Source organism: Staurois parvus, unplaced genomic scaffold (genome assembly GCF_062004578.1).
Source record: "Staurois parvus isolate SC_StPar_1 unplaced genomic scaffold, SC_StPar_1.0 ptg001054l, whole genome shotgun sequence".
Classification (NCBI taxonomy): domain Eukaryota; kingdom Metazoa; phylum Chordata; class Amphibia; order Anura; family Ranidae; genus Staurois; species Staurois parvus.
In genome coordinates this window covers 77,641-90,451 of record NW_028318850.1, presented here as the reverse complement: position 1 = coordinate 90,451, position 12,811 = coordinate 77,641, and the positions used below count along the sequence as shown (strand labels likewise).

The following is a 12,811-nucleotide window of genomic DNA, read 5'->3' as shown; positions in this document are numbered from 1 at the left end:
CAGTAGTACTCCCAGCTCCGCCGATCCCCAGCTCAGTAGTACTCCCAGCTCTGCCGATCCCCAGCTCAGTAGTACTCCCAGCTCTGCCGATCCCCAGCTCAGTAGTACTCCCAGCTCTGCCGATCCCCAGCTCAGTAGTACTCCCAGCTCTGCCGATCCCCCGCTCAGTAGTACTCCCAGCTCTGCCGATCCCCAGCTCAGTAGTACTCCCAGCTCTGCCGATCCCCAGCTCAGTAGTACTCCCAGCTCTGCCGATCCCCAGCTCAGTAGTACTCCCAGCTCTGCCGATCCCCAGCTCAGTAGTACTCCCAGCTCTGCCGATCCCCCGCTCAATAGTACTCCCAGCTCTGCCGATCCCCCGCTCAGTAGTACTCCCAGCTCTGCCGATCCCCCGCTCAGTAGTACTCCCAGCTCTGCCGATCCCCCGCTCAGTAGTACTCCCAGCTCTGCCGATCCCCCACTCAGTAGTACTCCCAGCTCTGCTGATACCCTGCTCAGTAGTACTCCCAGCTCTGCCGATCCCCCGCTCAGTAGTACCCCCAGCTCTGCTGACCCCCCACTCAGTAGTAATCCTCAACTCTGCCGATTCTCTGGTTTGCGGACCTTCTTCTCTCTCTGGTCCCCACTCACCTCCCGCTATATCGCTTCCATGCTGTGCACCACATGTGACATTGCTACTTTCTCCTACTCTGGTCCCCCAGCTCTGTGAATCATCTGCCGCTCAGCACTCTCTCTATGGTCCCAGCTCACATTCTGCTATAGTGTTCCTATGGTATACACCAAGTGTGCCGTCTGCTATTCGCTCCGCTCCGGTCTGGACCCCGCTCACCTTCCTGAGGCTTCATGCAGCACACCAGATGTGATGTCTGCACCAGACACACCCAGAATATATACACATGAATTGGAAGTGACTGCTGATGACATCCTTCCGGTTATCTTGTTGGTCTCCCAGTGCATCCTGGGATATCTCATACCTACAATACCTCCAAACCAAAGAGCTAAAGCTGAATAAAAGTCTCTCAAAAGCTGCAGGTGCTGTAAGTGAGCCCTAAATGCCAATCAAAGCACCTCTCACTCCTGTTCACAAAGTTGCATTTGCTTTGCTTCAAAAATCATAACCCATGTTGCTTTCTTGGTGCTTCAAAGCGTCTCTGAAGTCTCCATAGAAGTCTATGAAAAAGCTCATTACAGCTCCTGAAGCTTTTGAGGAGCTCTTATTCAGCGTTAGCGCTGTTTTGGAGGTATTGCAGGTATGAGATATCCCAGAATGCACTTGTAGATCAAGAGAACTGGAAAGACATCATTAGCAGTTACTTCCGGTTCATGTGTATATATTTTGTAAGTGTCTGGTGCAGACGTCACATCTGGTGTGGAACATGGATCTGCAGGAAGGTGAGCGGGGTCTGGACTGGAGCAGAGCAACTTAGCAGGCGGCACACATGGTGTACAACATAGGAAAGGTACAACAGAAGGTGGGCGGGGAACGGAGAGAGAGGACTGAGCGGTACAGGATCAACGGAGCTTGGGGACCGGAGTAGGAGAAACTAGCAAATGCCACACGTGGTGAGAAATAGAGTGGGAGATGAACAGAGACTGAAGAGAGAGGAGGATCAGCAAACCAGAACTGGGGGTTACTACTGAGCGGGGCATCAGCAGAGCTGGGGGTACCAATGAGCTGGGGATCTGCTGAACAAGGGTACCAATGAGCTGGGGATCTACTAGGCCCCTTTAACAGCCTCCTGCCCGCCATATAAGGAAATGATGGGTGAAAGGTGGTTCTCTCGTTCTGGGAGGACGTCATATGACACAGGGACACAGCGGATCACCAATCAGCGGAAAGAGCCGATGACTTCGGCTCTGTCCTGTGATCAGCTGTGTCCAATCACAGCTGATCACATATAAATAAGGAAATGCAGATTATCAGCATTCCTCTCCTCATGAGCTGTCACGCTGACAGCTAGTGAGGAGAGGAGAGCAGGTAATCGGCGTTCCTCAGAGGGAACATCTACACTGATCATCAGGGCACTGATGATCAGTGTAGCCCCATCAGTGCCACCTGTCAGTGCCCATCAATGCCACCTGTCAGTGCCCACCAATGCCACCTGTCAGTGCATATCAGTGCACATCAATGCCAAATATCAGTGCCCATCTGAGCTGCCTTTCATTGCCAACTATCAGTGCCAGTCAGTGCCACCAATGAGTGCTGCCAATCAGTGCCCCTAACAGTTCCAGTCAGTGCCACCTAACTGTGCCAGTCAGTGCCGCCAATCAGTGCCATATATGAGTACTGCCTTTCAGTGCCCACCAGTGATGCCTGTCATTGCCCATCAGTGCCACCTACCAGTGCCTCCTCATCAGTGCCACCTATTAGTCTCCATCAGTGCAGCCTATCAGTGCCCATCACTGCAGCCTCATTAGCGCACATCAGTGAAGGAGAAAAATTACTCATTTACAAAATTTTACAAAACAGAAACTAAGAAAAAAACGTTTTTTTCCCAAAATTTTCAGTTGTTTTTGGTTTGTTTATCAAAAAATAGAAAACCCACTGGTGATTAAATACCACCAAAAGAAAGCTCTGTCTGTCTCAAAAAAAAGGAAAAAAAATCTTTCATATGGGTACAGTGTTGCATGACCGTGAAATTGTCATTCAAAGTGCAACAGCGCTGAAAGGTGAAAATTGGCCTGGGCAGGAAGGGGGTAAAAGTGCCCGGTAGGCAAGTGGTTAAAACAAATAGAAAATCAACACACAGTGCATTTGTCAAGCTTCAAAAAAAAAAAAAAAAAAGCATCAAAAACACATCAAAAAAGCATGTTGAAGCAGCGGGCGCTTTAATGTGTGTTAAAGTCAAAGCAAGTTTAAATAAGTCAAATAAGAATCATTCATTGCAAATAGTTTATTTTTTAGTTAGATACTTTCAAAAACTCTAAAGGGATAACTGTGCTGCTTCCTTTCACATTACAGCACGTAGGAGGCAATAATGAAGGCAGATTCTCCCACTAACACACCAATTTCAAGCTTCCAAGACTTCCATGTAAATCTCTTGGCCAAGCAAGTAAGACACGGCAATAAAGGTTTCTATAACCCATTGTTGTGTATATAGCGCATCTGAACGGGATTTTTTCCCCATAACATTTTGCTTTAATCAAATTGTTAAACTTCTTTTTATTCAGCTGCATTAGGACCTTGATTGCACCTCCCATCGATGGATCGGACAAATTGTTGGCGGTGGGCTGCAGCAATGTTCTTTTAGCGAGACAGGTACAATTTGTTCTCGGATAATGGAATATGTATACAAAGAGGGAAAAGGTCAGGCCTCAATAAATACACAAATACCACAATATACACAAACGGCAGTCTCAGCTCCGCATGGAAGCCCAGTCTCCGGGATTATTTTCACCGCCATTCGCCAATAAACTGCCATTCAAATGGCTGCAAATCCTTCAGCTGGCCGGAGGGTCTCGGTGTTAGTAACCAGAGAGCAGGGGTTTAGTTATTAGCTGCTTCCATATGCTGATATCAACCGCCGATCGCCAATAATTACAAGTAATTCCTGTCATATGAATCAGATACGAAAGCGGAGCTACATTCATCAAAGTGAGACATGGAGGACAGGACACATTTCTGTAAACAACAATCACTTTCAGATGTCCAAGAAAAATTTCCTTGATCCATGCATCTGTGCCAGGGCCGAATCATTCCATTTGTGGACATATAGACCGGTTTTACACCCGTGCAGGGCGTTAACATACGTTGTGTTAAAAGTGGAAGGCCTGGGATGCCGGGATTGGTGACGTGGCTTTTAAAGGATAAGTTCACCTTTGGAACATGCTACAGGTTCCACTCGTTTTTAGGGTGGAACGTGTAACAAGTTCCCATAGCCACAGCCGCCCCCCTCCCTCTGACAAATAGTACGAGGAGAAATCTCCCCATACTATCTGTCAAATTTGAAAACAGGGAAGCCATGCAGGGCTCCGCCCACACGGCGGTGTGGCAATGCAGGGCTCCGCCCATACGCCAGTGTTGTTCATTTACGGACTTCCGTGAATTAATGAATTGCAAGTCCCGAAAGCCTGTGGGCTTGTAGTTTTCAATAAACTACCAAGGCGCTATGGAGTGCCGTGGTAGTTCATTGAAGCTTCCTGTCAGAATATCTGCTTGGCCGTACATCCCATACACCCTGTACATCCCATACACCCTGTACACCCCCGTACATCCCATACACCCCGTACATCCCATACACCCTGTACATCCCATACACTCTGTACATCCCGTACACCCCGTACATCCCGTACATCCCATACACCCCGTATATCCCATACACCCTGTACATCCCATACACCCTGTACATCCCATACGTCAAGCAGATATTCTGACAGGTCTGCAGGAGATCTGCATGGCATCAGCGATCTACTGCTCGCTGGTGCAATGATTTCCAGGCTCCTTTGGCCAAAAATGATAAATTAAATTTTTTTTTACCTGCAAAAAAATGTGCATTTATTATTTTTGGCCAAAAGGTGAACTTATCCTTTAAAGGTGAAGGCTCCGCGACTGTCCTACAGCTCTGGAGTTTGCACATTAATGGGTCTCTAAAGGCTGCAAAAAAAAAAAAAAAAACCTTCTGTACGCAGCTGCCCCCACTTATACTATTCTGACCCGGTCTCAACCCAGCACTGTGCACAAGAGCAGTGGCTCTCTCTCCCTCCTCACAGTGCAGATTGATAGCAGTGGGACCCATTGGCTCAAGCTGCTGTCAGTCAAATCCTAAGATGAGGGAGCGGGGCCGAGTCTATGGATGCAGCCAGTGGGGCTCAGGAGCAAGCTTGCACAAATGCCCCCATAGGAAGCACACTCCCCAAAGAGGAGGAGCCAGGAGTGCCAGCAAGGGACCCCAGAAGAGAAGGGTGAGGGTTGTTCTGTGCAAAACCACTGCACACAGCAGGTAAGTATGACATGTTTGTTATTTTTTGTAAAACAATTACTTTAAAAAACAAGTTTAGAGATTGTGGCTCCCATATTTGCAACCAGACAAGCCCCCTTTAACACGCAAATACTAAGATACCACAATTTGTACATGTAAAGTACCCAGTCAGGGCAGGTACTGTCAGCAGGTGACCTGGGTGATTACATTCACCTATTCATTACCTACATCAGATCCCATTAGGGCTCTAATGTAAAGTTGACACCTGTCCCTAATTTGTAGGGACAGTTCCTGATATCAAAGATATGACCAAGTTAAAGGATCCTCCCCTGTTTTTCCTCTTTAGCGTAAAATCTTGGGTTCCGCCAAGAACGGAGAGGGGAAAAAAGTGGTGGGATATTTATGCAGCTTTGTGTTTGACTTGGAAGCTCTTCACACAAGGCCGTTGGGTGGTCCAAGATGTTAATCGCCTTGTGTCGTAACAGGAGAACAAGCCTTGATTGGGTTTACTTTGGAGGCCACTACAAAACTAAATAGAGAGTAACAATTTACAAACTCGTGGATCCGCAGCTCACTCGAAAAAAGTCACGATCGCTGCACAGCCCAAATCACAGAGACGGAAAACCTACTGATCAGATCAAGAGTGCATTATGACGCTTTGTCATCCGACGCTTTGGAAGCTGCCGAGATTCAATCACTTTCCTAGCAACTGCTGAATGCCTGTTTCAAGCTAAATGATAATCTGCATTCTCCAAAGCTGGTGGCTGAATGGTCACAGAGTGTGAATCTTCCCTTCTGTTTCCTTAGGTGCTTCTATGTCCCTACAAAACCTTGAGCATACCGGTTGACTGGCATTTGACTAAGCTGGCTCTAGTCTCTATTTTTCTACTATGCCATCAACAGTTTTGACGCCAAAAAAAAAAAAGAATCAAAGGAATGCTGGGATTTCAACACTTTGTTCCAGAACATGAAATAGACCATAAATGTGCAATCAGCCAACTTGCTCTGTCATGTGGAACAAGGCTCCCCTAAAGTGGGTATCCATGAAAGGAACTCAAAGATTAAACACCCCACCAGAGACAAACTGATGGTGAAAACGTGCAAAATGCTTACATTTTCCATAAAATAATAATACACAACCAGGGGCGGACTGACAACTCATGGGGCCCCCGGGCAATAGGAGATCATGGGGCCCCCGTGTCCTCGCCCACACTCAAATCACACCCAAAAAAACCTATGAAAGGTACCAGGGACATTTCATGGGGCCCCCTACTGACCCCGGGCCTCGGGCAGTGCCCGAGTTCCCCAATGGTCAGTCCACCCTGTACACAACCTCCAACGCGTTTCGGGGGCCAAGCATGCTCCTTCTTCATCTTAGCCTAGAAATGCTGACTGTGCTTAGAATGGACTCAGATAAGCAGATAATACCGTAGAGATCTGGAGTATTCTGCTTGGAATGGCTTCAAAGGGGGCAGATTATGCCCGTGATAACAGGTGCAGCAAACTAAACGAAATCTAAAGTCCATAATTCAAATACATACATACACATACTAGGGCCAATTTAGACAGGAGCCAATTAACCTACCAGCATATCTTTTGAGTGTGGGGGGAAACTGGAAAACTCGGAGGAAACCCATGCAGGGAGAACATGCAAACTCCAGGCAGGTGGTGCTGTGGTTGGAATTTGAACCCACGACCCCAGTACTACCAGGTGGAAGTGCTAACCATTTAGCCACTGTGCTGCCCAAACTTATACTCACCATCCCTCAGCCTCCCTCCCCAGCCCATCCCCCCCAACCTGTCACGGGAACAAGTAAGAAATTACAATAGTTCCCAACTTTGCTTATATTTCATTAGTTGCCGACAACTTACGTGAAGTTGGATCTACACTTTAACCAATAATGTGCCAAGATACAAGTACCTAAAGGGTCATGTGGAGTGCCTTTAAAAATGATACGATATGTGGTAAGGAATAGAGCGCCCTCTGCTGGCAGGATGTGAGGTCCTCCAAGCATTCCTCCAGTCGCCTCCTCTCTTCCATCGGGGTCCAAGAGCACACGCAAAGCTTCACAGACAAATTCTTCCCCAGGAAGCAAGGCTGGTCTGAGGATTTTGGGCTGTAAAGGAAAGATAGATATTTAAAAAAAAAAAAAGAAATACTATTTACACTGAAAATTGGACAAAATATGGAACCATAACTTCGAAAATTTACAGCTCTTTGAAAATGCATTCCCCTGATGACCTCATTACCTTCTTGATTGGCGGTAACCTCCTGCTCTCCCGATGTACGGCCTCTAGAGTCTCGATGTGCATAGCTACAATACCTGGTAAAGACAGGATGAAGACACAATTACACATTGGAAGACGACGAGAGATCAGAAAAGCCTTCAATTAACTCAACCACCAAAAATTCCCTCTTCCTGAAGATGAAGATCCAGCTCAATGGTTGCCGTTTCAATAACATTGCGGAGATCCAGCGATTTGCTCAGTTTCACGCAGAATTTCACATTTGTTCTAACTTGCTGTACATGATGAAATAGCAGACGTGGTAATGCACAGTCAGAATAGCACCAGTTGCACAGCTCCCGATGTACACAGGGTGGTGTCTTTTGGCACACTGACTACGAAACATTTTGATACCACCTCGTATCTGTATCTCAGTGAATTCCAAAAACACATTTTAGTCAAAGAAAACTGTCTGCACTAGATAGAAAGTATCAATTACAAGCTGTTATAATGGAAGAGCCCAGTAGAGCTAATGAAAAGTGTGGCAGAAGCATGAACTATGTACATGCCAGGACAAGGTTTCACACCTCTGATTGTAGATAGGAGTGTGGCTGGGCAGGAAGGGGCCAGGTTGTGCTCCATGATTTGCCACAATGATGGATATTGGATAGTTTTACAGCCACTCAGATAGTCAACTCCACCATCTGACAGTCTTCACCCATTGAAAGGAGCAGTATGGGGAATGCATGATTTAAATGTATCAGGGGAGAAAAATCCCCCCCCCCTGTGGCCTACAGATGGGGCATACCTGGGATCATACAGTGCAGGCTCTTGATGTGATCTTGGGTCACCCCACTCTCCGTGCAGACTTTGTCAATAAATCTCGTGATAAATCGGACCACCGAATTGGCAATATCGCTCTCCGAATCCTCAAATCCGCTCTCCGTGTCGTAGCTCTCCGCAACACTGCCAGCAATGCTGAGAAACACAAATGGATTATAAATGCTTTGCACTTTGTAGAAAGATAGCATAAATACAGATAGTATTAGCAGTATTTTATTAATGCCGCATTTCTTTAAATAAAACTTAATCTTTGTCTGCGGGGAGGGTTTCAGGGTCTAGAAGGTGTACGATTGTGCTTCTAACAGTCTACCTTCACTGGGCACCAATAGAGCCCCAAAATTCCTATGCAATCTGAGAGTTCCTGATAGTTGGTACCTGTATAGGAACATAATAAAAAGCATAAAGTCCGCACTACTGGTGTAGCAACCTTCCTGACAGTCCAATGTTCACGGAGCCCAAATGGACAGTTCTTCCACCTTGAGCCACCAAAATGGGCCAATGTACATCTTCTCCAAATGGACCACCAATGTATGCACTGAAGCTTTGCTGCTCTCTTCAATTCGGGGGAAACCAATACTAGAACACAAATATAAGAAGGTGGCACACCAGCCTAGTGCATTACTGTATATCTCTTTAATAAATAAAAACTAAAATCCATTATATTCACAAAAGGAGAAATGTCACAGGCCAATACATAACCAAAACACCACCAGATGCATGTTCATCCGATCGGGCGCAGCTAACGCGCCCTCTTCCTCAGAGCTAACCAGAGCCTGTATGCTGCAACATTTACAGTACGTATATAGACTGTGGATAAGTCCAACTTTCCTCACCATTAATTGGGGGAAGGGGTCAAAGAAAGACTCAGCCCTCACAATGTTTAACCCTTCTTGGGGAACCATCCTGGACCTTTAAAACAGCAAAATGGAACACTGATACACCATCAAGAGCCAAAAAAAATGATTAGGGTGAGGAAAGTTGGGCTTATCCATGCTCTATATGAATGTTGCAGTATATGGGTTCTGGTTATCTCTGAGGAAAAGAGCATGGCCCTCAAAATGCGTCAGCTACGCCAGATCGGATGGACAGGCGTCTGGTGGTGTTTTGGTTATGTATACAGCTGTGCGATTTCTATTTTTGTGAGTATAGTGGATTTTAGTTTTTACTTATTTAAGAGATATACAGTACAGTGGTGAACTAGGTTGGCGCCTCCTTCTTAGGTTTCTGTATAGGAACATGCTTACTGTATGCCAACACACATATTTAGGGACTGTGTGGCACTAGGCAAGATACACTATATGGGCAAAAGTATGTGGATCCCTCTCCCAAAAGACATTTATACAATTGTGATCTTCCACCTTTGTGGTAACATTTTGGTGAAGGCCTTTTTCTGTTCCAGCATGACTGTGGCCCTGTGTACAAAGTCAGCTCCATAAAGACAGGAATTTTGTATAGAGGAAGTCAAATGGTATGGAGGAAGCCGGAGCCCTGATCTCAACCTTACTAAACCCCTCGGGATGAATTGGTATGCCAACTGCTAGCTAGGTCTTCTCATCTAAGTTTCGTATCTGACCTCACAAAAGTTCTTTTGTCTGAAGGAACACAAACTCCCACAGACACACCCCAAAATCTTGTGGAAAGTCTTCCCAGAAGACTGGTGGATGTTTTACTGGCAAAGGGGTCAAACTACACATTAATGGCCATGGTTTATTACTGGGACAACCAACAAACCCATCGAGGTGTGGTGGAAATGTACTCACACACGTTCTGCCATAGCGTATGTCCATTCCCTGCATACCTGGAAGTGGGGGCACCTGGCAGTGTACACTGGAGATGGACCGTCACACTAAATGTACAGCAGGAGTGTTGGTGGGGCAGCATTTGCAGCTCCCCTCTTTATCTTTAGAGAAGGACGGATGGCCACTCCATACTTCTGTCATGAACAGGTCACGTTATATACAACATTTTCCATAACCGACTGGACAGTCCCATATAAATAAAGCCTATTTTGGCTGATTAAGTGATCAGTAGAATGTATCTCATTCCTGAACTATGCAACAAATGATATACTACAAAATAGAGCTCGGAAGAATTACATTGGCATTTTGCAATACCTCAAATACCCCTGATAGCACTTAAAAGTTCCATTGTTAGAGATTTATTTTGACAACATGATCCAAAACATGCTTCGTAGTTGTCCAGATCACATTATCGTGCAAGCAGTCCGGCGTCTCGGGGAAACGGGGACGCTGCCGCGGCCATGTAGATTTTCATCTTATAGGGACAACGGCTGCAAGTCATTGTCGAAGAATGATACACAGCTACACAAACAATGACATCAACCCCCCACTTCAGCGATTGTTTATCGAGTTATGATCAGACATCTAATCTAAGTGGCGACGTTAAGACAAGTCGAACATTCCACCGAACACAAACAAAACTATTTTTTACATTTGGTGGGCTGGAAAAAGTTTAAGAGGGGGTCCTTAACCCTTTCTGGGTTGAAGGAGATGAAATGGTTTGTCCAGATAAAAATATAATGGTGGTTGGTGGATGGCTATACCATCTACTAGCTGCCTGTTCCACTTGGAGGCTCTGGTGGGAGGACTGTTACACCTGATTTACTGGCTTCGCCACTTGGCTTTTAATCTCTCCATTTGATTTTTGTCATTTCACATTAAAGAAAATGCAGGAGGAGGTGCAAAACAACCTTGACTGCATTGAATATTGTCTTGCATGCAAATATTTGGATGTATAGGGCAAATGGTCTCAACCACAGCTACTTATGGTGTGTTTTGGGAGCCTCCAGTCCTCTGTGTATTAAAGTGATATTAAAGCTTCCTTTTTTTTTTTTTTAAATTAAGCAATGGTTTTGCATAGAGGAGCCTCAACCCTCCTCTTCTCAGGTCCCCCACTGGCACTCCCGGCTACTCCCCCTGCCCAGTGCCCCCAAGGAAAGCCGCTTTCCATGGGAGCACAGATGCGGACTCACTCCCAAGCCTCCCTGTCTGCGTCTATTGACATAGACAGTGGGGCTTCGCACCCCCCCCCCCCCCCCTCCCAGTCACTGGATTTGGTTGACAGGAGTGGGAGCCAATGGTTCCTACTTCTATCAATTTACCCAATGAAGAGGGACATCGCCGAGAGGGATGCAGTTCCTGTGCACAGTGCTGGATCGATATGGGCTCAGTTAAGTACAATATAAGGGGGGTGAGGGGGGAGTCTGTGGCACAGAACATTTTTTTATCTTAACACACAGAGTGCATTAAGGTTGAAAACGTTGAGGCTTTAGAACCACTTTAAGGGCTTCAACTTCTGCTGCCTATGGAAGCCCTGCTAATCAAAAATGCATTATTAGAATGTCAGCAGCCAATAAAGGATCAGATCTTGTGCTCTTTGAATGTTATGGGCATGGCTTAGCTTCCATATTACTGCAAAAATGAGGTCCAAATGGACAATATTCTCAGGATTGAGAGTTGCCAAAAGGATTTGAAGGATATAAAAATACTGGAAGGCACATTTCGGCTCCTGTTCTTCAACCATGACTGGTACGGCTTTGTATGCTGGGGGCCTGCCTCTCTGGCGCAGGACTGCAGAAGCCCAGAGTTGACCTCCAGCCGTTACTTCATTCAGTAGTTGTATCGGCTCCTCTCCTGGACTGAATGACTTAACCTCTCTGGCGGTCTGATTATCTCAATATTTTTGAATGTCAAAGCAGTACATTGTTTTGCATGGAAATTTCAGTGTTTGATGACGAATTTCCCCCACGAATCATTATTGCTCAATTCTGCAAGTGGTTCTAATTTACTATCCCTGTTTCCTAGCCGGTCTAAAACCGCTTTTGACCTAAAGGGACGCTTTTTGGATACCATGGACGTTCTCAAGTTTCCAGGCAGAAAGAATGGTAAAAGTGCAGGCAGGGCGCCGGACAAAGCACTTGGGACAAAACTGAGGTGAAATGGTTTGATACAGTAATGTAATCCTATCAGAAATATAGTATACAGTGAGCGCTAATCCAAGAAGCAGCTATGCACTCAAAGCAATCAATATATGCAGTAAACCAAATAATATAGAACAGTGCAGAGCTAAAAGTAATGAATAAGTGCCCATATAAAATGAAATTGATGAGGATTCATATAAAAAGTCTATAAAGATGTGCCAGGTAGTATGTAATCATCAGTGGTGGTGCTCCGTGGAAAATGGTAGAAATGCGCACTCACCAGAAATTAAATAGATATGAGCGTTCCTCACGTATGGTATGGCCTTAGTAGAGATGAATCAGATCCAGGTAACCAGAGGTCTCCTCAGAAGGGATGGAAGGAACTGCCTGTTTACAGGGAATCTTCCACCTCTTGGTGTGGTGCCTGGATCGTGGTACAGGGCTTCTGAAAATAAACACTCCTCATCTCTCCTCAGGCCGGCCGGTCTCGGGCTCCTCAGAATCCCAGTTTGGGAAGACAATTCCCGACTGCAAAAGTCTGCCAAGACGAAGGTGGCCATGGCCTTCCCAAACTGGGATTCTGAGGAGCCCGAGACTGGCCAGCCTGAGGAGAGATGAGTGTATTTTCAGAAGCCCTGTACCACGATCCGGGCACATCACCAAGAGGTGGAAGATTCCCTGTAAACAGGCAGCTCCTTCCATCCATCCCATCTGAGGAGACCTCTGGTTACCTGGATCTGATTCATCTCTACTAAGGGCCAGTCTTGCTATCATACATGAGGGAGGATTACCCATGCTGACCAGACCTTTCTTTACTGATAAGGAATTTTCATACAATGCTCATATCTATTTAATTTCTGGTGAGTGCGCATTTCTACCATTT

General features: G+C 46.0%; 1 protein-coding gene across 1 annotated transcript in view; it reads right to left on the bottom strand.

Annotated features, from left to right (window-relative positions):
- Positions 1 to 12,811, bottom strand: part of LOC149440755 (myotubularin-related protein 13) — a gene marked incomplete at its 5' end in the record, with an annotated part of 208,535 nt that overhangs the window by 118,699 nt on the left and 77,025 nt on the right. Inside the window, 3 exons of the mRNA XM_089658165.1 lie at positions 6,841 to 7,036; positions 7,170 to 7,243; positions 7,954 to 8,123. Of these exons, the coding sequence (XP_089514291.1) occupies positions 6,841 to 7,036; positions 7,170 to 7,243; positions 7,954 to 8,123 (440 nt within the window). The remainder of the gene's footprint in view (positions 1 to 6,840; positions 7,037 to 7,169; positions 7,244 to 7,953; positions 8,124 to 12,811) is intronic.